At 37.8% G+C, this 26,864-nt stretch overlaps 2 protein-coding genes across 10 annotated transcripts in view; one reads left to right on the forward strand and one right to left on the reverse strand.

Moving 5' to 3' along the window:
• INTS9 (integrator complex subunit 9) overlaps positions 1 to 5,335 on the reverse strand; it is a 119,711-nt gene extending 114,376 nt beyond the window's left edge. Inside the window, exon 1 of the mRNA XM_014789906.2 lies at positions 5,072 to 5,335. Coding sequence (XP_014645392.1) covers positions 5,072 to 5,080 — 9 coding nt within the window. The 5' untranslated portion in view covers positions 5,081 to 5,335. The remainder of the gene's footprint in view (positions 1 to 5,071) is intronic.
• Positions 5,336 to 5,593: 258 nt separating this feature from the next.
• HMBOX1 (homeobox containing 1) overlaps positions 5,594 to 26,864 on the forward strand; it is a 184,621-nt gene continuing 163,350 nt past the window's right edge. For 4 of the 9 annotated variants that reach the window (XM_014789899.2, XM_087437385.1, XM_087437386.1 and 1 more), the window contains exon 1: positions 5,595 to 5,878. The gene's annotated coding sequence lies outside the window, so the exon portion shown is untranslated. Of the gene's footprint in view, positions 5,879 to 26,864 lie in introns of all 9 variants that reach the window. The other 5 variants (XM_014789902.2, XM_014789903.2, XM_014789904.2 and 2 more) reach the window with 2 other exon arrangements.

The raw sequence follows: 26,864 nt of genomic DNA on the forward strand, positions 1-26,864 counted from the left end.
ATTAGGACTTTGAAATGCCCAAAAGTAAAATATCCATTTTTATCTCAGAGCACTACAGAACAAGATATGTGACTTGGCCTTATGTCACACATTGCTTTTTAGAGTATGAGGAAATCATTCAAAAGGGAACAAAAAAACTATCATACTGAGGTGGTGATAAAACCTGACCTTTCCAAAGCTTGAACTGATATTACACCATAAAGACACACGAGGGCACTCTAATCAACCAGCAAAGAGAAATAGAAAAAAGATAGTGAAATCAGGGTGACATTTTAACAATCGTACGGCAATAGGTGAATTAAGCACTGGTAAAATTGCCAGTGTTTGTAATTTATAGCAACAGATTTTCTGTTCTGGATCCAAATTCTAAGAAGTCAAAAGGATCCTACAATTCTCTAAATTGAAAAAATAATCCATCACTCTCAGACCCATCACTCTCAGATTAACCACACCTCTTTCTAATGAATTGTTAAATTGACCTTGCAGCAGGATTTGCCCCTTTCAAGCAAAGATCTTCTATATAACCTACAATTCTACTTGGTGATTTACATGTCCTTCACTGGGAGAAGTCCTTGAATCCATTTCTTTTCTCCATCTATTTTCCCAGGAGAAATGACGAGTTAAAAGTTTGAGAGCCTTCCCCCAAAAGCCAGTAGTAATGAAACAGCATTGTGTACAACAGATCATAGACCACTGAAGAACAGACCTCATGGCCTTCTTGAGTTTTTAAATTTGTAAATACAACTCCAGCATATAATTTCCTCCATCAAATTCAAAAAGCATTTAAATGACCTTTAAATAACAAGCATTTAAATGACCTTTCTTTCAGACTTTTAACAAGAGAGCAACAATAACTGCAGAGAGCCATGGATTCTGAGGCAACCAGGCTCACTTACTAAGGATTATCATTAATCTTAAAGTCACATTCAAATTTGAGCCTCAGTAAAATTCTTTGTCATTGATCTTAGGGTTCAAATGTAATGGTTAAAATGGAAAGTATTAAAACTTTGAATGCTAAGGGTACACTATGGTTGTATAATAAATCTTTGTTGACTGAATAAACTAGAGATTCTCTCCATCTCTGGAACTATCTATAGGAAGTATGACATAGGTTGCATCCTTAAACTGCTTCTTACTGTTTTATTCACTTTAATCTTCATCTACTTGAACGACTAAATTCCTGGCCGTGATGTTTCAAACTAAATTTCTGTCAATGTATTCAGCATTTTCTTGTTCCATGGTCTTTTGTTAAGGACCTTGGTGAATTCTAGTTTCTATCCTTAGCTGAATTGGCCATCAGGGTGTACCCAATTAGGCTCAAAATATACTAATAAAAAAACATGCTCAAAAATGGGCTAATTTAGAGGATACATTTCTAATTTTCCTGTTCTTCTTAAAATGATTCTGGTTAATTGAAGGTGCCAATGAATTTTCTTCAGTTAAATAAAGCTGCCTGAATACTACTATATTATAAATATAGACAGTCATTAAAATCCCTTCAGTTATTATCTAAGAAGGAGATATCCAAGAATTACATTATAATGACATCTATTGTCTTCCTTTGGGTGTGTGAAAAGCCACGAAGAGAGTGATGTGTAAAGTTGGAGAACTATAAATGGTATCACAGAGGCTGATTTGGGTAGTATAAAAACTAAGTTGGGCACTCAATTGGTATGATCTGATGTGGAACCGTTTATATTATCAAGGAAGTTTCCAAACTTTAATTTTTTACCAAGTCTTTTTTAAGATCTTAATTTAACAAAACACATCTAAAGCTAATTTTAAAAATAGCCTTGAATTAATTTCTTCTCAGTATGCACTCTGGCTTCCTTTCTTTAAGAGAAAACCCAGCATATGCCAGGCCCTGTGCGAGGTACTGGAGTCCCTGCAGACTCTTAAGGAAGGAATCTTGGGTTCAGACCTTGGCTCTACCACTGTTTTCATCTGTGTAACTTTGAGCCACTTCACCTTAGATTTTTCATCTGTAAAACAGGAATACTATCACCTAGATCAAAGGATTAAGTGGGACACTAAATAGCAAGTACTTAGTACAGTGCCTGGCACAGTAATTGCTCCATAAAAGGTAGCAATTATTCTTTTTTATTACAACGGGTTATTGCTTATTGTAATGTTTTAACTCACCCCTTAATCTCTTCTCAGTGATATTCACAGACTTTGATAATCCTTCAGAAATTATTTATTCAACTACTATTTAGTGGCATCACACTATATGTCAGGCCCTGGGAATACACAGAGTTTACATGAGGGAGGACGGACATAAAACCAATAATCACAAGTGTAACAAAAAGGAAGTGTGCCATGGAAGTATATAACAGGGGTACTTAATTCAAGGAGACTTCGAAGAAGTGCTATTTAAAGAGAGATCTGAAATATATGAAGAAATTAGGCAGGCAAAAAAGTGTTGTAGGCAATGGAACATATTTAAAATCCTAGAGGCAAACGAGAGTAGGGTGAGTTCAAGATACTGGAAGACGTGCAATATAATTGGAACAAGGAGACCAAGCAAGATGAGGGCTAGACACAAGCCTGGAGAGGTAGGCAGGGTCATATTCTACAGAACCAAGTAAGCCAAGTTAAGAATTGTAAGACTTTATCCTAAGGGCAAAGGAAGCTACTGAGGGTTTTATGAAACTCTGCAATTTAAAACAACTTCTGAGATGCAGAGTAGAGAATAGATTGGAGAGGGTTAACACTGAATGCAGACAGACCAGTTAGACGATCTTGTTGAATTCCAAGTGTCATGTGAAAAGAACCCATACAAAGGCAGTATTAGTGGGACAGGAGAGAAACAGATCTATTCAAGAACAGAAGTAGAATCAACAAGATGTAGTCATAGATTGTACATGGGAAGGGTATTTTGGAAGTCATAATCTCAAAAACAAGAAAGTGCTCAAAAAAATGTATTTCTGCATTTCATGATTATAAATGTAAAATATGGCTTAGTACATATTCCTGAAGCAGTACACAAAGTTAAAAATTTTAGGCCCTGGGAGGATTTATTCTAACTCTATGGGAGGCATGACACACAGAAGTCTAACTTAGTGAGCGTCAATGTTTTTGAAACCACTTTGCTATGTTGATACAAATTCCACATTATAGATCATCTATCAACTACCAAATGAGTTTTAGTATGTAATACGTGGCTTGAAAGTAAAGAGGGAGGGAGTATAGATAGAACACTTTCTCTTTCTCTGAGGTATCTTTTGGTTCTTAAAGGAAAAAAAAGTTTCTACTTTTTTCCCTTCCATGTTTTCACATCTCTAAATAAATTGAGCAGGAGGATTTTATGAGCAGACCAAAGTATACGTAAAGTAAACCCTGGCTCTCTGATACACTCAGCAAATAAGTTGTTATGGAAAGAACTGTTACACACTTGTCTGCCTTCTCACCTTGCATACCAAATATAATTTATCCTTTATTGAGGACATATGGTCTGTGTTCCAACCATTTAGGAGCCAAGCTCTTTTGCTTTTATAAGCTGAACTGTCTTCATGAACAGCCCCAGCCTACTCATCCTTCTTATCAGTTCAACAGTTACCCTTCCAGGAAGCTGTCTCTGACTCCCCCCACCCCCCCAGTCATCATCAATTCCCCAAATCCTGAACATGTCTTTCATTTACCATGAATACAGTGAATTATAATTCTGGCTTACTTTTCTATCTTCTGCAGTAGACTGCATGCTTCCTTAGGGCAAGGGCGTTGACTTTCAATTCTGCATTCTTAAATGTTTCACACAACCACCCAGAATCAAACTGATACTCTCAAGGTTTACTGATCTGTACCCTTTCCCTTACACAAACGTCTTTAAATGGAGACAGTTTTGTAGTTGAATCTACTTTTAATACATTCTCTGATTCCTCAGAAAACAGCTGACACTTTGCAGAGTATATGCCTGTAGCATTTATGTGTGCTCTGGAAAAGCATGTTCAAATAATTAAGAAAATAAACCTTTTGTTTTTGTATAAAAATTACAGAAAGTATGGGGCCAGCCCCAGGGCACAGTAGTTAAGTTCTCGCACTCTATTTCAGCAGCCCAGGGTTTGTGGGTTTGGATCCTGGACAGACCTACACACCGCTCCTCAAGCCATGCTGCGGCAGCATCCCACATATAAACAATAGAGGAAGATTGGCACAGATGTTAGCTCAGGGCCAATCTTCCCCACCAAAAAAAAAAAAAAAGGTACAGAAAGTAAAGCTTGACAATACGTGGCCACAGGAACATGGATTTTTAAAAGGTTGAGAACCAGCATTTCACACCTGCTTTTCTACTCTTAATTATGCTATTACTAATTCCATAGAGTTGGAATAAACTAGTTAGATCTGTGTGCACGAGAGTAAAATGGCTCAAAATAAAGGTCTGAGAAGCTTTCCTATAAGTCAAGTGTTTGAGTTTTGAGATGAAAAGACTTCTCTAGGTATACTGGTATGCTCCATCTAACCTTGGCTCATGCACTCGCTACAGCCCTAGACTGGAATGCCTCAACACTTCCTCTCAGCCCATCTTATACAGGGTTTAAGAGTCAAATTCTCCAAGATCACACCCTGACCTCCTCTGAATTCCAAGGGCAGTTAGGAGTCTAAAGAAGAAAATTTAATAAGTGATAACGCTCTGCCAAATTATTTTCTACTCTGCTCACATTTAACCTAAGCCTTCTCTACAACGGTAGAGAGAAACGATAATGAAGTGCCAATCGCGTGGAAAGAAGTTAACAACCTATTGTAACACTCACATGGCAGCTGAGAAACAAGTCAAACTTAGTTCAAGTCCAACCTTAGTTCGTAGGTGAAGAAAGGTGATAGTCAACCTCTTAGCTACCAAAGGGACCCGCCAAGGGATGAATAAGATCTCCTGGCAATCGCGTGCGGGGGAGTGTGAGGTGGGATTCAAAAAGCCTCAACAACCAACAGCAGCTTTCCTCAGTCCACCCCACTTTCTAGTTCCCTAACTGCCACCCCTCCTCCACGACGGTACCCTTCTCAAGGTGGAAACGACGAAGTCCAAAAGGATATGGCATCACCTTTGCCCTGTGACCTAGATGCGAAAACTCACCAGTTTCATATTGGACTTTTGGTTGTTTAACTCCAGTCACCCGACTCCCTCAAACCCAGAAAGCGTCTTCCGGTTCAATCTCTACCACCGGCCCACCGAGAGCATCGCGGGACACGCAGTCTTTCTTCCCTACGCCCCCTTCCCGGGGCATCATGGGAAATGTAGTCATCTCTCCAAGCATCATGGGACCTGTGGTCATCTTTCCTTTTCCTCTCTTTCCTCTCCGAACACCGCCTTCCGTCAGCTCAAATTCTTCCCTGCCGCCAATTCATCTTCCCTCTCCACCCTAGCGTGATATCATGTCCCTCTTCTGGGCCTGGGACCCATGGTATTCTGGGATGTGTAGTTCCCAGGGCTCTGGCGCCCCTGTCTCCTCCTCCCTTTGGGAAGGAGGATGGGCGCGGGACTTGCCGGGAGCTGTAGTTCCCTGGGGCCTCTGGACGCCAAGTCTCGCCCTTTTACTCAAGGGAGGCAGAACTACAACTCCCAGGGCCGCCCGGCTGCAGCAGGTGGGAGAGGGGCTGTTGCTATCAATATGGCGGTTGTCAGCCAGACAAAGACAGTCAGTCTGATGTGATTGAGACAAGGGAGGTTTTCAGGGGGAGACTGGGAGATAGGGGCCTCCCCTCCCCCTTCTCCTCTTCCTGCGCCGGCCTCAACCCCTCCCCAGACCCCTCCCGACGAGCGCCCCACGCGGAAGACACCCCTCCCCCTCCCGTTTTCCCCTCCTCCCTACCTCAGCCCTTCGTACTGGGACGTTGGGGAGGGGGCTGTGCCGGGCGGAGAGAACTCAGCAAGGATTCTGAGGTGAGTCGAGCGGTTTTGAAGCCGGACTACCTCAAGTCTCTCTCCTCACTTCTTTCTCTTCACTTTTTTTTTTTTTTTTTTTTTGGAGAGGTTTTGGGGAGAAAGTAAGTGGGCTGGGGATGGGTCTCTTAAGCGGCCCGATTGGGAGAAGGGAGGAAGCGGGGGGCTTCCTAGTGAGTAACACGGACGCAGGGTATGGGGTGGGGTAGTTTGTGGGGGTCGGTAATTGAAAGGCGTCGGCTGCCCCCCAACTCTTTTCTCCTGGTTTCCTGCACTATGGGCGGAAGGTTTGAATCCTGGAGGTGGGGGTCTCCTGTTTGGAGTTTGGGAAACTGTGAGGTGAATTTGAGGTGTGTGGGTTTGTTTGGGGTGTATAACTGTGTGCTAAACTGTGTGACGTGTACTTGTGTGATATGTTAGTCTTGAATAAATGTCTATAGATAGGAAGTTAGATAGCTGGAGCCATAGCTTTTAACTGGGCCTGGGCAGAGAAGTGTGCATGAGGTCCGGCTGCTGGCCCTTCGGGCTGGCGACGTGGTGCGGGGTAGCTGGGGTGAGCAACTCGTTTGTGTCCTGCTGCCCGCTCCCACTCCTTCTCCCCGCCCCCTCCCCGGCCAGATCTCCGCCCCAAACTCCGGGCAGGAGATGTGTGGAGATGGATTTTTGCATCCTTAAGTCGGTAGATAGGTGGGAAAGGAAAAGTGTTCTTAATATTTTATTCCGGAACCGTGTTTTGGTTACACTATTGGGGCTACTTTGAAAGGAGTCCTCCACCCACCCTCACCCCGAAACAGTAGGTAGAGGTTTCTCGTCGTCTCGTGTTAAACATATTAAACATTACTTAAGATTCGGGGGCGTGGGGTAGGGGTCGGGAGTGCTGACGTGTGTGTGTGTCTCTGTGTGTCTACTAGAGACAGAATGACTGTTGTGTATCTTGAGATAGGGCGACTTATTTTCGTAGTAGGAAAAACTGTTGGAAATTATTGGGGTGGGGGAGTAGCTGAAAGGCGCTTCTTGTATTTTTCTTCTACCCCACCCTGTTCTGTCTCGCATTTGTCTGAAACCTGGTATGGAAGAGTGAGGAAGCACTGGGTGAGTGTAGGGGAGAATGCAGTTGGCATTAAAGATACTATACTATATAAAGTTGAATGGCATAAAGTGCTATTTTTATTTACCCTGAAGCTGTAAAAAACCTTATGTATCCTATAGGGTAGATTGATGTCGCTAGTTTATTTTTCTGGGATCCTCCAAGTATAGAAACCTCTGCCTTCTCTCCCTCCCTTCCTTCCTTCCTTCCCTTCTTCCTTCCTTCAGTCCTTCCTTTCTTTCTTGGCATGGTACATTTCTCTTCCTGGATGGACATAATGCCTCTTGTGTATGTTTGTTTAGTTTCTGCTAATATTGTTGTGCTTTTTTGTGGTTTTACTATAAAATGCATCATCAGATGAAAAGGATTTGCATTTGTTTTTATTTTGCATTTATGTTTCAGGTGATTATCACGAATCAGGATTGCAGAGCTTTGCGTTAAACTTATTTTAAAATCGCACAACTAAGTTGTTAGATCTAGTTGAATTATGTTTATAAAGCCAAGTTCAGAAAATCTGAATTCTGATTTTTTTTCTCAAGTTTCAATTAGAGTTATAAAGGGAAGAGGATTGCAACATCTCTTGTTTCTCACAGTCTTTAATATTTAATAACATTACACCAGGAGAATTTAGGATCATGTTTTGTACTTCCCTTAGTCTGAAATAACGTTTTTCAGTAACCCTTCTTCTGTGACAGTTTTTAGTGTAATGGACTTTTAAATAACTAGAGAAATTGGCATAATTTCTTGTTTGACTATTGAAAATTTAATGTATTTACATATTCGGCTCCAAACTTATCAATTCTTGAACCTATCAGTAAAGGACCTTAGGTTTCATGAAAACTGAAAGTGATGTAGATACAGCGTGTAATTTTATGATATGTTTTATAACCTTTGATTTGAAATTTCTGTGGTTCATTCACACAGATAAGCTAACTATAAGCATGAGGTAGCGTATATATTTAGATTGACCTGAATAAAAAAAAATTGATGTCGTCTAAATCTCGAATTTAGAATATAGAATATGTTGGTACAAAGCTGAGCCTTTAGTTTGTTATAGACTAGGTTTGTTTTAACGTTCTGTGTCAGCTTGAAACATTACTTTGCAAAAACTGGAGAAAAATCCTATGTAACTATATAACAGTGTTTTGTTTTGTTTTTTGCTGAAAGATATTCTGTTAGACATAGAGTTTTAAAATGTTCAATATTTATTTTAGAAATTAAAAAACTAAAATTTTGTTGAGTTGGAAAAATATAAGAGTATTTTCTGTTCCACTCAACCTTACCTCAGATTTTTTGTCTGTTTTCTTCTATGGAAATGCAAAGTTACTTACTGAGCAAAGCTTTCATTAAACTTTTTCTGACTACTAGTCTGGTTGAAATCATTAAAGTAAACGAAATATATTCCTTGCGTTCATTGAAGGTGATTCTGTTGCATGTTAAGCACTGAGCATTAAAATGATGTAAAGCCTTTACTGCAGGTTAAAGCATAAAACATTCTCAGCATGTGGAAGTCATATGGTTTACGAAAAAAGTAGAAAATCAGGGCATTGGTGCCTGTCCAGCTTAAAATTTCATCCCGTAACTGTGAAAGACGCATTTATTTTAATACAGTTCCTTCTAAAAATGCTGCCTGTATTATGGGAAGTTGAAAATCCAAACAGTTTTTAACCAATCTGTTGCTAGTTTAGTGTACTGCATATCCTGGCTACTGTGGTTGCAAATGTGCATCAAGGAGCCTTTAGGGGTCAGCTTTATGTTGAATGTCTTTAGTGAGGCTTCAGTTTCACTGCTGTACGAACAGATTTCAGTCATCTTAGTGCAAATCCTTAGTTGAAGCATCACTAATAGAAACTTAATAGCTCAGTATTGGTAAGTTATAAAATATATTGCAACAAATCTCTCATTGTTTCATCATTTAAAAAAATAGAAGTAACCAATTTATGGCAATTTTTGTGGCAAGTATGGAGTGGAATGGAATTGCTTATTTCAGTAGATGTTGAACACATTAGGAATATTTATGCTTAATTTGTTCATTTTGGGTCTTTTGTGTGTTATATTCAGTCCATTCCACTTTTAATGTTTCAGAAAGCTTCCATGTTTCCTTTAAAACCACATTTACTTTTTCTGTTCATTTCTTTACAGCTCTTCCTTCAATTACTTTTGTATTCAGATCTTTAAACTTGAATTATTTCTCTTGGGAATTAGAAATTTATCACAGGATGTCATTTTTCGTAAATTAAAGTTGGTGTACCACTCAACTTTTTAAAAACGTGAACATTTATAAACTTGTAAGTGCTGAGTGAAAATGTGTCAGGTTTGTTTTATGAACCTGCTTTATTTAGGTTTTTTGGCTTCCAGAGTTAATTTTATAGCTCCCTTTGCTATTTGGCTAGGTTTTTCTCTTAACTGTTGGTTTTTACTTCTCAATTTAGTAGAACTTCAATTTATAAAAAAGTTGTTTTAAGTAGAAATCACAGCTTGTCTAGAGTGTCATGTATGTACGTTCACATATGCACTCACATATATAAAGCGCCTTTATGTTTGTTTATAGCTGAAATTGGTAAATATCTATCAGACATGCAACCTGTAAAAAAGGAATCTGAACCACAAATAACAGGAGACTCTCAGCAGTGGCTCAAGCTAGAAACCAGAGAACCACCAGCACATTTTACACCATTATTTTAACAGATTCTGCCAAAATCTATTTCTTTCAAAATGGAAGCTATTGGGATTAAAATGTTTCTCAAAGTAGTATTAAGTAATATGTGACTTAGATTCCTAGGTGTGGCTATCTCCCCAGATGACCCTTACTGGTCTTAGAGCCCATCATAAGTACAGAGTAAAGATTTTTCCAAGTGATTATTTGATGTAAAACTTTTAGTTAGAGTCTACTTAAACATAATCTAGTGCTTCAGATAACTTGTTTTTCTTGATTTTAGATGAAACAAGTTGGATATTTACCATAACATTGTCTTGGACACTTTCCAAGAGCATTTAGTTACTGGAAGGCCCTGGCTTTAGCATAGTTTTACGCTTACAGTGGTAATAAGGTTGAAGTTACAGTAAGTTTTTCCAATGGTTATTATAATTCTAATGCAGCATTTTACAAATCCTTGACTTGGGCTGTAAGGATAGCGTTTTTTTGTTTTTTTACATTTACAAACAAAAGGAGAAGGAAGAGCAGTAGTCAATTTAGCTTTGAAGTTATGAGTTATTTTACTTTTTTTGAATTTTAAAACAGGTGTCCACAGATCTCTCCGTTTAAGTGATAAAATGATTGTAGTCTATTTGAGTGAAGATTATGACAAGAATGTTTACTAAATTCCACATATTCTCCTGTAGCTTCTCTGTCCATCTTATGTGCAGTGAGGATCTGAATGTGGTTCATCAAAAAACATTTTAATAGCTCTCTTTACTGTATGCATATTAAACAGTGTGGAGTTGCCAAGCGACAGTAGTTTTAATATGTATAGTCACATTTTTCAAAGAGGGGAAAGTCAAATGCTGAGTCTGTTACTGAAATGAGGATGATTTAAGACTAAGCTCTCCACTTTAAGATTTTGTTCAAGTAGTATGATTAAAGTGTGAAGCTGTCTGGTTGGGCCTAGGCAGTCAAGCCTTGGACTCATCCTCACTCTCCCCTTCCAATCATGAAGTCAAGTTGACTTTACATCTTTTGTATCTATCTATTCACTTCTTTTCATTCTGTTGCTATTCTCTTAATTCAGGCCTTCATCATTTCTGTCTTGCCGCATCAGTCTGTTAGCAAATCTTCCTGCTTTCAGTTTTTTTCCCTTAGTCATTATTCACTCTTACCTGAGAGATCTTGCTAAAATAAAATGCGAATTTGATTGTCAGCCATACTTTGCCTGTAATCCTTCAGTGGTCCCTAGTCTTTCAGATAAATCCAAACTGTCATTCCACCTGTGTCCAAATCCTGACTCTGCCACTTACTAAGCCATTTAATCTGTCTGTGTCTCAGTTTCCTCATCTATAGAATGGAAATAAATTATCCTTCACAGGATTATTGTGAGCCCTTAGAATGCTGTTAAGTCCTTAGAATGCTTCTGGCATATAATAAATGTTAACTGTTGTAATTATCATATTGTATCAGATATTTTATGTTCTGGTTCCTGCCTAAAATTTTATCCTTATCAATCCCAGGCCCGATGCCAAAGGCATGCCAAACTACGGTAGGCCAAGCAAGCACTCTTTAGCATAGATAAGGAGGGGTGGGTATTAGTCTATGAGGGTTTTAGTTGTTAGTAGTGTCGTCAAAAGTAAAGAATTAATTGTGAACTTTAAAGCATATTTCTGTATAGAGAATAATAATATATTCTGTTGCTCTGGCTTCTGTTTTTTTTCTCCCCAAATAAAAAGTAATAATAGTTAGATTATTGCCTAATTCAGTGTATAATCTAAAAGTTCACTTTCCTATCCCTGTTAATACATTTTTATGTTTCTAACCTAGATTTCTCTTGCTAATATGACTTTTCTTATCTTCTTACCTAACTTTATTAAAGACCTATTAACTTTCTATAGTTTCTTTCACTTTTTTCCCACAAGTCAGAATTCTTGCTCCATTTCAGGTATGTGGTTTATTTACAATACTATTGGGACAAATGAATAGTTGCATTATATGATCTGGAAGCCACTTTAGACAGACATGTGTTTTATTTACATACTAATGTTTATACTTGAGATTGGGTGGCTAGTTTATTTCTGCTGCTTCAGTTGGTTTTCCATATGGTGATTTATATCTGTGTCTCATTTCTCCCAAGGAGGAGAAAGAGTTTCCTGTTTTTACCAAACTGAGCCTCACAAGGATAAATGTTACCTAAAACTATTGTACAGAGGTAGCAGGATGATAACTAAGGTATCAGTCCAGACTTAAGAATGTAATTTTTGTAGGAGGCTATATTATGACTGTAGTTTGCAACCACTAATTTAACCAGCCTTTGCCTTCATGGAACATAATTGTTCATTGTGGAGAACTTGAAAGTAGCTGTTCTGAATATTATCTATATTTGGTTGAAAATCCATTTTCTGGAGTCAAAGATAACCTATATTTAGTTTTACATAGTAGCAGTTTAGAACCACTCAGGACAAGAATAGTTGTTGTACATTCTATTGTCTGAGGAAGACCTCTCTGAAAAAATGGCATGTTCTTCTTTATTTGGAATACTGTATCATGCTTTTCAATAAACTGTCATTTTCCTCCAAAGGTGGTAGATATAAGGCTAAATAAATTTCTTTGAGATTTTTTTCCCCTCAAAAAAATTCCTTCCTTTAAATAAAGTATAATAATTTTTTAAAAAATATATTGCTTATATTTCGGTGCAACACAGGCATCAACTGATCTGGTCTTCTTTCCTAAAACAAGTAATTATTTAATGAGCACAAGTTATTGGTTACTTCCAATTTTAAGTTCCATTTTCTGAAATAGAATATCTTAGTTGACAGCTAAGTGAGTGTGTTCACTCTGTTATTGACCGTGTAAGTTTGTGTGTATTACCTGGTTAGGTCTCAGTTTTCTAGTCTGCTAAACAAGGTATTTAGGTTAATTGTTTTTTATATATGGTATTTTTGTTATCATTAATTAAACTAATAAGTTGTTTGCTTATTTATTTACTTTTAATTTTGAAATAATTATAGATTCATAGGCAGTTGCAAGAATAGTAGAGAGGGCCTTGTACCTTTCTCCCAGTTTCCCCCAGTGGTTACATCTTATATAACTTTAGTACAATATTAAAGCTGGGAAAGTGACATGGACATTTGACAATATTAAAACTGGTACAGTGTGTATGTATATCTGTGCCATTTTATCACGTGTGGATTCTGTAACCACCACCACAATCATGATACCGAACTATTGTGTTACCACAGAGATTGAATAATTCACCTCTTATTCATAAATTCTGTTGTCAGTATAACTAAGGAGAAGGATACCAATTACTGGATCAGTAATTTCACTATTTTTGCCTTTTGTAGAGTTCAGAAATTCTTTTGGCATATCTTGAAAGTTTTTATGGAAAATTCCAATTAAACTGTCTTGTTAGGAGAATTTAAAAATTGGCAAGCTTTACTTAATTGAAGGTTTATAATAGTACTATTATACTTTTTTAGTAAAAGTTAACAATAACATTGAAAATGTCTCTAAATGAAATGTGTAGGGTTTAAATGAATTCAAGCCTTGGCCAGCCCAGTGGCATAGTGGTTAAGTTCTGTGCTCCGCTTCGGTGGCTCAGGCTCATGGGTTTGGATCCCAGGCACAGACCTACACACTCATCACACCATGCTGTGGCAGTGACCCTCATACAAAATAGAGGAAAGATTGGCACAGATGTTAGCTGGGGGCTGATCTTCCTCAAGCGAAAAAGGAGGAAAATTGGCAACAGATGTTAGCTCAGGGCCAATCTCCCTCACATACATACATACATAATAAATTTAAAAATTAATTAATTAATTCAAGACTTAAGTGATATATTTCTTGCCAGAGAGGAAGTATGCTAGAATCTGTATTAGATAACCAAAATTATTGTTATTTGACATTGGTTTGGTCTCTGACAGTGTTAAAGCAAGCTTGTCAGATTGATTGTGAGCTCATGTCATAGTTTTATTTTGGATTTGTTATAAGGGAACTCTCTCCAAAGATTGTCCTCAGAGAAAGGTTCTTTACAGGAAAAAAAGGGGTTCTGGATATAATTGTTAGTCTAGGTACAGGAAAGGACCATTAGCTTAAAGGCTAGTTACAGGGCTGGCCTTTGCCTCCCCTTTATCAGCTGTATGAGTGATAAAGCCTGTCTTCAAAGATGAGGCTATTAATCCAGCATCCTGCTGATTATTACAGACGTCAAACAACAAAGGTCTGCTTTAAACAGGCTAACAAAATATTTTCAAATATATTAACAGAAAAGATACATGATGTGGTTTTTGTCTCCTCCGGGTTTGAGACAATTTTTTGTCAACACTGACAATTTACTCTGAAGACATCAATTAAATTTTAATTTGTTTCATTGACAAGAATATGATAGATATTCGTGGTACTTCGTGATGTCAGATTTGTATTTAGAGAACTTTTTGGTTACTTGAGATTTCACTTGCTTCCTGGTATAATTTTTTTTTTCTCTTTGGATTTATCTGTTGCCAGCTTTTTATTTATCTTGGTGTATAGTCTAAAAAAAAATAGCGCTTTAATCAGGAATTATTTGGCTTCAAGGAGAGGTTGTTGTAGGGATCCAGCTGTTTTGGGTTGATAAAGAACAACTAGACCTTGTGCAAATGGGAGAACTGTCAAGAATCTGAGAAGCTAGTCTCTGCCTCTTGTTCTGGGAATATATGGTTTCTTGTCTCACCTTCTTTCCATATCTGTTTCATCTACCTTTGTCACTTCTTTCTTCCACTTCTGTTTGCTTTGCTATAGTTTTTCATAGTTTCTGCTTCTCCATAACTTTGACTTGCTGGTGGATTTGGTTTGCCGTGGTGCTCACTTGAACTGATCTTTCTTTTCGGTAAAGCTTCCCTCTTAGTGGCGACAGTGTATTTCTTTTAGTTCACTTGGCAAGAGAGAAATCTGAATGCACTGCATGATCATAAGTTAGATGTCTTTACCTATTCCATGACCTTGGGAGGTAGGACACAGGGGGAAAGCACCTTTTATATAAGGCAATGCTTTTGGGTGCTCTATATGAAGAGGATTCTCTTGTGGGGGTTGAACAGGGCACTCAGTTAAGCATGTCAAGTCTAGCAGTGCATGTTTAGGTACTATGTGGGTAAAAAGATGAGTTGAATTTAATCCTTTTTTTCAAGGATCAAGTAATTTGCAGGAAATGGCAAAAGTCTCCCAATATAATTTAGTGTTAGCTTTTTATGTTAGTCACCTCAGGCAAACCAGAAAGATGACAAAGTAGGACTATAGCGTTAGCCAGGATTAAGGAAAGAGAGGTAGCACTAGAGACGTGGATGTTCTGTCTTTACAATTTGAATCACAGATCTACTAAAGCATGAAAGTACCCAGAAGCCATTCTTTCAGGATCCTAGTTGCTGCTATCAAGGAGTATCCCTTGCTGAATAGAGAGGCTCTTTTTTCATTTCTACCTCATATCAAGTAGACAACCTTTTGGCCACCATTTGTCTAATCATTGGGGACGTCCTAGAAAACTCACTCCTTTGCTATTCCAGAAACTGGGACGTTCTCATAGACACTGTCTATATGGTGACAACTGTTCTCTTAGAAAGTATCTTTCATCCTTAATAGGCTTTTGTGGTAAATCAGGACAAAGACAGGACCTTTGCGCCTTCTTATTTTAGAGGTAGTAAACAGGAATTCAGGTGGGGAGTCTGTAGTAGTGAGCATCTTGTTCAGTACAGATCTGGCAACATAAGAATTGACATATTGGGTCAGTCCAGTATTCAGTCAACACTGTGTGTTATATTTAATAGTAGCTCCATGATGTCAGGGAAAGGAACTAGATTTTTTTTTTATGTCAGTGTTGGAGTTGATATGAATGTCAGGGCTAAAGACTCCAAAGCCAAGTCTTGACTATGTTACCAAACCAAGACTGAGATTTTAGAAATAAGCAAAAATCAAGCATAGGCAACAAAAGAACCTAGAATATAGGAGTCGGGTTACAAAGCCACAGGGGATACACAGCTGGGGAATCATAGAGTTCTAATGCTTAGGCTCCAACAGAGGAAGGCAGTGCATCTTAACTATTGTGTAAAAGAATTCCCTGGAAAAAGTGTTACATTTTATTTTCCTGAGCTCTACCCCCAAAATCCTAAAATGTTAGATGGGCCCAGAAATATGTGTCCTTCAGACGCATACCAGGTAATTCTACTAATGTGGTCCTCAGAACATTTAGAAAATGCACAGACATAGCATAATACCTATTGAGAGCCTACTGTGTGCTTGGTTCTATGATAGAGTGCTTGGTAATCTTAAATGCCTGTTTGTCACTTGGAATGTTTCCTCACTCACATGTGCCTGCCTTATGTTAAACACTGCATATCCATCCGCTGTAATTGCTTATGCCACTAAATTGTGCCATGGGATATGTTTTGGTTAGGCTGTTTTTCTAGATGTTATATGTAATGGTTAGTATTATGCCCCAAATGTCTAGTCTTTTATGGTTATATCATCAGTTCATTTTCTTAAACTTTTATATTTTTACATACCAACTCTTAAGACAATCCTCCCCTGCCCCTTTTGTCAATAAGTTCTCCTTTATTCTAGTTTTCTGGATGTTTAAGCAAGGTGTTTTTTTTTTTCACTGTATGAACTTTGGTATAGCAGCCATCTCTTGAAATTTTGCCCTCAAAAATTAATTCCTCACCTTTCCTTTAGGTCTGTGATCATTCTTCTCAGTCTTAGTTAATCCTAGAGTACTGAGCTGGATAAGGACATGGACTTTGAAGCCAGACTGTCCAGGTGCAAATCTGACCTCCACGACTGACTTACTCTGTAACTTTTTGTAAACTTTGCTTTGTCTCAGTTTCTCGGTCTATAAATTAGAGATAAAGGGCCGGCCCTGTGGCTTGGTGGTTGAGTGCGCATGCTGCGATGCTGGCGGCCCGGGTTCGGATCCCGGGTGCGCGTTGGGGCACCACTTCTCTGTCCATCCTGGGGCCGAGTCCCACATACAGCAACTAGAAGGGTGTGCAGCTATGACATACAACTATCTACTGGGGCTTTGGGGGCAATAAATAAAAATCTTTAAAAAAAAAATAAAATAAAATAAATAAATTAGAGATAAATAATAGTACCCATATCATAGGATTCTTGTGAGCATATTAGGCAATATTTGTAAAGTGGTTGGCACAGATTAAGGCACACCTTATTATCTTATTGTTAGTTGGCCTCTGCTTCTGTTTTTTTTTGGGGGGGGGGGAAGATTGGTCCTGTGCTAACATCTGTTGCCAATCTTCCTCTTTTTCTTTTTTCTCTCCAAAGCCCCAGTACGTAGTTGTATATCATAGTTGTAGAGATGTAGCTCTTTTGTATGGGACTCCGCCTCAGGATGGCTTGATGAGCCGTGAGTACATCCGCGCCCAGGATCCGAACTGGCGAACCCCAGGCTGCCAAAGTGGAACATGTGAACTTAACTGCTACGCCACCGGGCTGGCCCCGTGCTTCTGTTTCTAAAGTATTTGTTCCCCTCCTGAATCATTGGACTTCTCATGTGTTGCAAGTAATCCCTTCCTAGCTAACTTATTTTTTAGTCGTTGATTTTTTTTCCTCAGTTATCCTTTTGTAGACCTTAGTTGCATTTGATGCAAATGCCTGTTTCCTCGTAGTTAAAATTTTTTCTCTCCAGGTCTTCTTCCTTCCATCATCCTTTTCCCTTCTTGTTAAAATTTACCTCTGGTCTTGGAGTTTCTAGATTTAAAATGTTTAAATCACCCTTTTTGTACTTTCCTTTTCAGACTTCTCTCCCTCCTCCCCCATTTAATTCACGAGTAATGTTCTGCTGATTCTTTCACTGTCACATCTCTTAGATCATTCTCTTCCTTTTTACATTTATAGTTGCCATCCTTATCACTTCTTGCTGAGATGGTTGCAGCAGTAAAACTGGCCTTCCTGCCTCTTCCCTACTCTATTTCATGGTGCACAGAGCTGTTAGAAGAATTTTCATCAAACACTTTTCATCAAGTCAAGAAGTTACTGTACCTCAGTTCAAATCGCATTATATTCCAATTTTTCATCCCTGTGCTTTTTTAAGGTTCTCTAACATTTTCTTTCCTTCCTTACTAGCGTCATATTTTCTTATTCCTAAAGATGTTTTCTCTATTACATTCAAGTAAATTACCTTTCTTCCTGCTGTATGTTTTCAGCCTTTATTTCTTGGTATTTGCTACTTTTCCCACTTAATATGTTTGTACATCTTTATCTTGCCAGTTAAAACCTTCTTAACAAAACCCATTTAAAGCCTTCTGTCTCTGAGGAAATGTTTTTCCGTGAATTGTGTCACACTTGGATCAGTCATTTACTTCATATATAAGCTGCACTTATTTATTCAGTTACTAGTAGATAATTTTTTTGTATTTACTTTTAAGATATATCACATTTTAAATATTTTAGTTTTCATTTCATGTGTATGAATTGGATTCCTAGTTGGAGTGTAAGGTCCTTGAGTCTCCTATTGGCTTATCCGTCTCTGCATTCTTTCCCCTCCTCTTTAATTTTCATAGTTCATTTATTACTTCTCATTTATCTAACCAATATTGGTCACGTATTATGTGAGTAAGACATAGGCTTGGAGTTTAGGAAGTTCACAGTTTGGTTTTGATAGGATCAGAAAGAGAACTCAACTCTGAGTTATTCTTGGTTCGGTAATTTCTCTAATCTACCCTCAAAAATAGTAATTAGCACTAGATAGATTGCCGAGTCTAAGTTTCTGACAAATACTTTTCGCTATAGAGTGCTAGTACCAATGACAATGGTTAAGAATAGTCTGAGTAGATGATAGGTAGGAATTTTAGATTCACTGTCTTCTGAAGATAAGTTCAGTTATTCCCTCTTTTTACCAGAACAGCAGGAGATCTAGGGGCTTAAAAATTGCAATTATACAGTTATTACATAGAAAAGAATCCAAGCAATAAAAAAGTATATATAAAGGGGCCGGCCCAGTGACGCAAGCGGTTAAGTGCGCACGCTCCGCTGTGGCGGCCCGGGGTTCACTGATTCGGATCCCAGGCACGCGCCGCTGCACCGCTTGTCAAGCCATGCTGTGGCGGTGTCCCATATAAAGTGGAGGAAGATGGGCACGGATGTTAGTCCGGGGCCAGTCTTCCACAGCAAAAAAAGAGGAGGATTGGCAGATGTTAGCTCAGGGCCGATCTTCCTCACACACACATACACACAAAAAAGTATATATAAAATAACAAATGCCCCCTCCTCTTCCCAACACATTCCACCTCAGTGTTCTGTCTGTTGCTCATAACAAACCACCCCAAAACTTAGTAGCTTAAAACAACAATAATCATTTTATTATTCTCTCTCAGGGTTCTGGGAGTTGGCTCAGTTAAGTGATTCTCACTTGGGATCTGTTGTCTTGAGTTATCTGAAGGCTAGCTCATTCATGTGTCTGATGCCCAAGTTGGGAGAACTCAAACAGCTGAAGGCTAGGACAGCTGTGGCTTCCTAGGCAGATGTCTCTGTCTCTGTGTGGTCTCTCCAGTAAGGTGGCTCAGGATAGCTGGACTTCTTATGTGGTACCTTAAGGGCTCCAAAGGCAGGTGTCCCAAAAGAGAAAGAAAACCAGACGTATCACTTTTTATGACCTGGCCTTGGAAACCACACGATGTTACTTTCTCTGCATTCTCTTTATTGAGGCAGTCATGCTGGCCTGCCCAGGTTCAAGAGCAGGGAACACAGACTCTGACTCTCCTTCTTGATAGGGGGAGTAGCAAGGTTCTAGAAGAGCATGTATTAAGGTAATATTGTTGTGGTGATTATGGAAAATACAACACACCAGGGATAAATGCTATTAATAATTAGGTTTACTGTTACATCTTTTTCTTTGCATGCACAAATCATATTCCCAAATGCCTACTTATGTAATTGTATCGTACTCCAACTTATACTTTTATTTAACAATATAGAATGGTGTCAGTACATAAAGACTCACCTTATTGCTTTTGAACATCATAAATGAGTGAATCATAATTTCCTATAACCATTCACTTAATAGTAGACATTTAAGCTTTCTGGAGTTTATGCATAGGAACCTCTCTTGACTGGTGTTGCAGTGAATAGGACTATGTAGTCAAGAGGCAATAAGCTTTCTCTTTATGTTGCTCTTCCAACCATCTGGAAATTGTTTCTTAAATTTCTTTTTTTTCCCTTTGCTGCTTTTTCCTTCTCCTCTCTCTACTCTGACCTATTCAGTAATTCTGTGCTTCTGTCTTGATCTCAGAAAAGATATGAAAGAAATGGGTATATCATAACATAGAAAGTAAAGCTATCTTATTTAGCACTTAACCAGTTCAAGAAGAAAATTTTTTTCTTTCTTCCTGTTGAGTATAGAAAAGCCATCTTAAAAGTACCTCAACATAATAAAGACCATATATGACAAACCCACAGCTAATATCATCCTCAATGGTGAAAAACTGAAAGCTATCCCTCTAAGAACAGGAACCAGACAAGGATGCCCACTCTCACCGCTCCTATTTAACATAGTACTGGAAGTCCTAGCCAGAGCAATCAGGCAAGAGAAAGAAAGAAAAGGGATCCAAATTGGAAAGGAAGAAGTGAAACTCTCACTATTTGCAGATGACATGATTTTATATATAGAAAACTCTAAAGAATCCACCAGAAAACTTTTACAAGTAATAAACGAATAAGGTAAAGTTGCAGGATACAAAATCAACATACAAAAATCAGTTGCATTTCTGTACACTAACAAGGAAGTAGCAGAAAGAGAAATTAAGAATACCATCCCATTTACAATTGCAACAAAAAGAATAAAATACCTAGGAATAAACTTAACCAAAGAGGTGAAAGATTGGTACACCGAAACTATAAAACATTTCTGAAAGAAATTGAAAACGACACAAAGAAATGGAAAGATATTCCGTGCTCTTGGATTGGAAGAATTAACATAGTTAAGATGTCCATACTTCCTAAAGCCATCTATAGATTCAATGCAATCCCTATCAAAGTTCCAACAACATTTTTCACAGAAATAGAACAAAGAATCCTAAAATTTATACGGAACAACAAAAGACCCCGAATAGGTAAAGGAATCCTGAGAAAAAAGAACAAAGCTGGAGGTATCACACTCCCTGATTTCAAAATATACTACAAAGCTATAGTAACCAAAACAGGATGGTACTGGCACAAAAACAGACACACAGATCAATGGAATAGAATTGAAAGCCCAGAAATAAACCCACACATCTATGGACAGCTAATCTTTGACAGAGGAGCCAAGAACATACAATGGGGAAAAGAAAGTCTCTTCAACAAATGGTGTTGGGAAAACTGAATAGCCACATGCAAAAAAATGAAAGTGGACCCTTACCTTACACCATACACAAAAATTAACTCCAAATGGATTAAAGACTTGAATGTAAGACCTGAAACTGTGAAACTTCTAGAAGAAAACATAGGCAGTACGCTCTTCGACATCGGTCTTAGCAACATCTTTTCAAACACCATGTCTGACCGGGCAAGAGAAACAGTAGAAAAAATAAACAAATGGGACTACATCAAACTAAAAAGCTTCTGCACAGCAAAGGAAACCATCAACAAAACGAAAAGACAACCTAACAATTGGGAGAAGATATTTGCAAACCATACATCTGATAAGGGCTTAATCTCCAAAATATATAAAGAACTCATGCACCTCAACAACAAAAAAACTACCAACCCAATTAAAAAATGGGCAAAAGACCTGAACAGACATTTCTCCAAAGAAGATATACAGATGGCCAACAGACACATGAAAAGATGTTCAAAATCACTAACTATCAGGGAAATGCAAATCAAAACTACAATGAGATATCACCTCACGCCCGTCAGAATGGCTATAATTAACAAGACAGGAAACAACATGTGTTGGAGAGGATGTGGAGAGAAGGGAACTCTCATACACTGCTGGTGCGAGTGCAAACTGGTGCAGCCACTATGGAAAACAGTATGGAGATTCCTCAAAAAATCAAGGATAGAACTACCATATGATCCAGCCATTCCACTGTTGGGTATTTATCCAAAGAACTTGAAAACTCCAATGCGTAAAGGTACATGCACCCCTGTGTTCATTGCAGCGTTATTCACAATAGCCAAGACTTGGAAGCAACCTAAGTGCCCTTTAAGGGACCAATGGATAAAGAAGATGTGGTATGTATACACAATGGAATACTACTCAGCCATAAGAAACGATGAAATCCAGCCATTTGTGACAATATGGATGGACATTGAGGGTATAATGCAAAGTGAAATAAGTCAGAGGGAGAAGGTCAAATACCATATGATTTCCTTCATTAAGTAGTAGATAATAACAACAATAAACAAACACATAGGGACAGATTGGATTGGTGGTTACCAGAGGGGAAGGGGGGAGGGAGGAGGGCGAAAGGGATAATTCGGCACATGTGTGTGGTGATGGGTTGTAATTAGTATTTTGGTGGTGAACATGATGTAATCTATGCAGAAATAGAAGTATAATGATGTACACCTGAAATTTATACAATGTTATAAACCAATGTTACTGCAATAAACAAAAAATTAAAAAAAAAAAGCCATCTTAAATGACTTAATTTGAGCTAGTAGTTGATCAGTTAATCAGAAAAGTTGGTTATAGTAAAAATCATTAACAACTGATCACTTAAACATTTTACTTCAATGAAAATATGTAAATATACATATTCACATATTGATCAATCGTTTGATACAGGGCAGTGGTTCTCAATTGGGATGATTTTACCCCCTTGGTAAATTTGGCAATGTTTGGAGTCATTGTTGCTTGTCACAACTGAGTGGGGTGCTGCTGTTGCCATCTAGTGGGTAGTAGAGAAACCAGGGATGTTGCTAAACATATTTCGATGTACAGGACAGTACTCCTTCCCTCCCCACCCCCAAACAAAGAATTCTCCAGTCTAAAATGTCCGTTGTGCCGCAGTCAAGAAACCCTGATCTAGGGCCAAGGCCTTTTCTTGGTATATGAATCCACAGATTGGCACTCTGGATCAGATTTCCAGGCATAAACCATAGCTATAGTGTATTACTTATGATTTCAAGTTTTGATTTCTTTAAAATGAAGGGAAACCTTAAAGACACTTATATAATCTGAGTCAAATCTTAATATTTTATTTTCTCCAAGTCTTTTACAGTAGTCTCACACCTAATTCAATAGCATTTTCTTTTTTTTAAAGTAAATCATCTATTAGTCCAAAATATTCCGTCTATTTCAACTTAATTTTCATAGAAACAATTATTCATACTCATATTTTGTTGGTTTAGATAATATATAATTAAATTCCACAATTGCAAGAACAACTGATAACGAGCAGTGAGGGAACAAGCCAATCTACTCTTGGTTGGCACGCAGTATGAGATAGTAGCCTTTAGCATCCCATGTCAGTTTTAGAAGGGGAATCTAGAAGGTATTGGTTGATTGTGATGGTTGGTTAAGTGGAGGTTGGCTAAGAGCTTCTATATGAAAAATAAAGAACTGAAGAATTTTTTTGTGATTTAAAAGAACTGTTGTCAAAATAAGTTCACTGAAAACTATTTCTCACTTAAATAAATGAACAAGCCAAACACACACAGCAAAAACAGACAAAAAAACCTGCAAACATAAGATAATGTTATATTACAATTGAGTTTTGTCTTGCTCCAAAGTGGTAGGATTTGGAGGAAAAAGGACAGAGGCAATGCCAGTGGTGGCTTTTGAAAGAGAATAATGTTCTTCACTCTTGATTTACGTGCTTTGGTGATAGGATTTTAGCGATTTTTGGGCATTTGGGATAATCAGGAAGCCCTTTCTATCTAGAAGTTATTAAATTGTTTTGCTGAATTCCAGTCTGTCTAATGAAATCATATGTGTGTGCTTCAAAGCCTACTGCCAGCTGGCCCTATCCTATTTAACAACTCTGTTTTAAGCAAGCTAACTTCCATGATTGTTCTCTGTATTTCTGGATTACTTTCATCTGGACCTTTGCATATTAAAATTCATCAGCCAGTCTCATGCCTTTTACCAAAACATTTCTTATAATTCTTTGAAATACTGAAACTCAGCATCTCAGTTTTCACTAAAGACTTGATTCCAACACATTTCCAGTCTCTGTATTACTAGCACATTTTTTCAGCTTTGATTATATGAATTTTCACAATATCTGCATAATTTTGGCTACATGAATTTGTACAAGCTGACTCATTGCCTAATAAAAATGGTGTTACTTAGAATTTAATCAGAGATTAATCAGAGAAATCCAGAAACCAGCATTTTAGATACCAAGATGAATTATCTAGTAACTAACACCCAGTGGGCAGTATAACCTGAATAGATGGTTAATCTTTTTAGAGCTAGAGGATTATGCTGAATTAGCATAGATTGTTAAAGTTAATTACTGTTTTTGAGGTTGTTGGCAGAAAATGTTAGCTCTTCTTCCTGTACTTTGTGCTAATAATCGTGATTTCTTTATCTAGAGAAACTGTAAAACAAGGATAAGAGATTCCTTAAAGCAGCATGACTGGGTTAACTCTTAGTTAATGAGAGTTTTTAAAGTAATCATTCCTTCCCTCCAAGCTTACATGAAAACAAAATTCACTGTATCAAAATTACTTTATTTGTGTATTTACGTAGTTTTCTTACATGACATTTATAAAATATGTTACATTTATAAAATACTCAGTATCTTAACTTTTTGAACTTTGCATATCCATTTCTTCTCCCTTTTTAAGCACAGTGGCATAAGTAGAGAGTCTTAGGAGAAACTATTTGAAAATGATGGTTTTGAATGGATTATCAAATTAATAATTCCAAACTGATCAAGATAGTAAATTTTAAGTCAAATGTATTTTAAATGTTAGCAGAATTATTTGGAAAATAATTAAATGGGATTTTTTGGGGGAAAAATTAATTTCTTTTAAATGAAAGATTATTTTCCAAATGAACCATATATGTAGGGTTCAATTTAGAAGAGGCATAGTAAACATTTTAAAGCAGTTTATTGTAGGTATGTGGTGATGACATTTTGCATCAAGCTGTAATGTAGAATCCTTGAAAGGACGGGACCAGAAGTAATCTAGTTTATCACTTGTGTCCAATAAGGAAATGAAGGGAGAAAGATGTTCTTTCTAAAGTTTTATTGCTGGGGTAGAACTCAGGTCACTTACCTCCTTTCTCTCCGTTTCACATTCTCTCCGTTGTCCTACTTGTTACCAAAGACAACTGAAACTTTCTAATTCATTGTGCTCAAATTCTGTGAATTTGTGATGGACACTTAGGGGAGTTGAATAACTTTTTTGTGTGTATGTGAGGAAGATCAGCCCTGAGCTAACATCCATGCCAATCCTCCTCTTTTTGCTGAGGAAGACTGGCCCTGGGCTAACATCCGTGCCCATCTTCCTCTGCTTTATATGGGACGCCGCCACAGCATGGTCTGACAAGTGGTGTGTCAGTGCGCACCCGGCATCTGAACCCGGGCCGCCAGCAGCGGAGCGTGCGCACTTAACCGCTACGCCACGGGGCCGGCCCCTGAATAACTTTCTTTTTATAGATAGGTCTAGATTGAGTTTCTCTCTCTTTTGTGTTCATTATTACTTTATTGCATAGTATACGTTATCTAAACAGTCACATCCAGGTAGTATAAAAATTATCTGTGCAGTCACTGATTTGTTATATGCCTCTGTACCTGGCTGTGTGTCTTCGGAGGCCTACACGCTGCTCCATATCTGTTGGAATCTTAGGCAGCTTCTCTTTTGCTTTTTGTCCTGAGTCTTTCAGCTATTTGCTGACCCTTACATTATGAATCTCTTCTCCTAGCGATCTCTTAAGTAATATATGTATGCTTGGTCATTGTATTGCCTGATTTAATTCACTGACACACATGTGGGACGTCATGTTGTATAATGTGCAGATATTGGTTTATACTGATTTAAATATCATTTTTTCCAAATGACCATAGGAACATGCTGTTTGGTTTGGTTCGTACTTTTATTTTAAAATGAAAATATAATCAGCTTGCCTTGTTTTGATTTACAGACCTTTCCTAGGACCATAATTTATCTGAGTTCAAAGAGGAAGTTTATTTTTCTTCAAATTCAAACCTATTTTTTAGTTGACAGAAAGGGAAGAAAGTTGACATTAATTATATATGGTTTGAATTTTTGTCTTTTCATTATAAACTTGAAAATGTACTTATAAAAACAGAAAAATAGATGAACATCTAATAAAATCTGGGTTATGCAGAAGGCCTTAAAATTCATTGCTAAATATACTACCAGAGTAGTTGGAGCATTTGAGACATGCTTTTAAAAAAATTAGTTTGACCTACACTGATGGGTGTGATGGGTAATTGTAGAATAGTGGAAAAGCCCTGTGAGTAGCTTCCTCAAGCTATCTGTGGCAACACATTTTTTTAAGTTTCTAATCATTGGCTGACTGATTCTTTTGTAAAATACAATAAAAATGAATGACTAGAAAAATTAAAGGGAAAAAAATAACCAAAGAAATATAGGGTAAGAGTTCAAATATTTTATTATCAGATTCAGTAGATATAATATTACGTTGCCAAATTGCTACTGAAGTTTCTACACATATAGTCATCCCTTGGAATCCACAGGGCATTGGTTTTAGGACTCCTCCCTCAACCCCATGGGTACCAAAATCCATGGATGCTCAAGTCTCTTATATAAAATGGCATAGTATTTGTACATAACCTACACACATCCTCCCGTATACTTTATTTATTTATTTTTTTTTTAAAGATTTTATTTATTCAGTTTTTTCCCCCCAAAGCCCCAGTAGATAGTTGTATGTCATAGGTTCACATCCTTCTAGTTGCTGTACGTGGGACTCGGCCTCACGTTGGACGGAGAAGTGGTGCCTCGGGGCGCTCCCGGGATCCGAACCCGGGCCGCCAGCATCAGAGCGCGCACACTTAACCGCTAAGCCACGGAGCCGGCCCCTCCCGTATACTTTAAATCATCTCTAGATTACTTATAATACCTCATACAATGTAAATGCTATGTAAATAGTTGTTGTACTATATTGTTTAGGGAATAATGACAAGAAAAATGGTTTATGCAGACTCAACTATGGTAGACCTTTCATCCACAGTTGGTTGAAAGCACAGATGCAGAACCCACAGGCGGATACGAAGGGCTGACTGTATTCTCAGCTTCTCTAATTACCTAGTCATGGACCTGTTTCAGACAGTAACAGTGCACAT

The sequence above is a fragment of the Ceratotherium simum genome, chromosome 12 (assembly GCF_057802395.1).
Source record: "Ceratotherium simum simum isolate JZ-2026a chromosome 12, ASM5780239v1, whole genome shotgun sequence".
Lineage (NCBI taxonomy): Eukaryota > Metazoa > Chordata > Mammalia > Perissodactyla > Rhinocerotidae > Ceratotherium > Ceratotherium simum.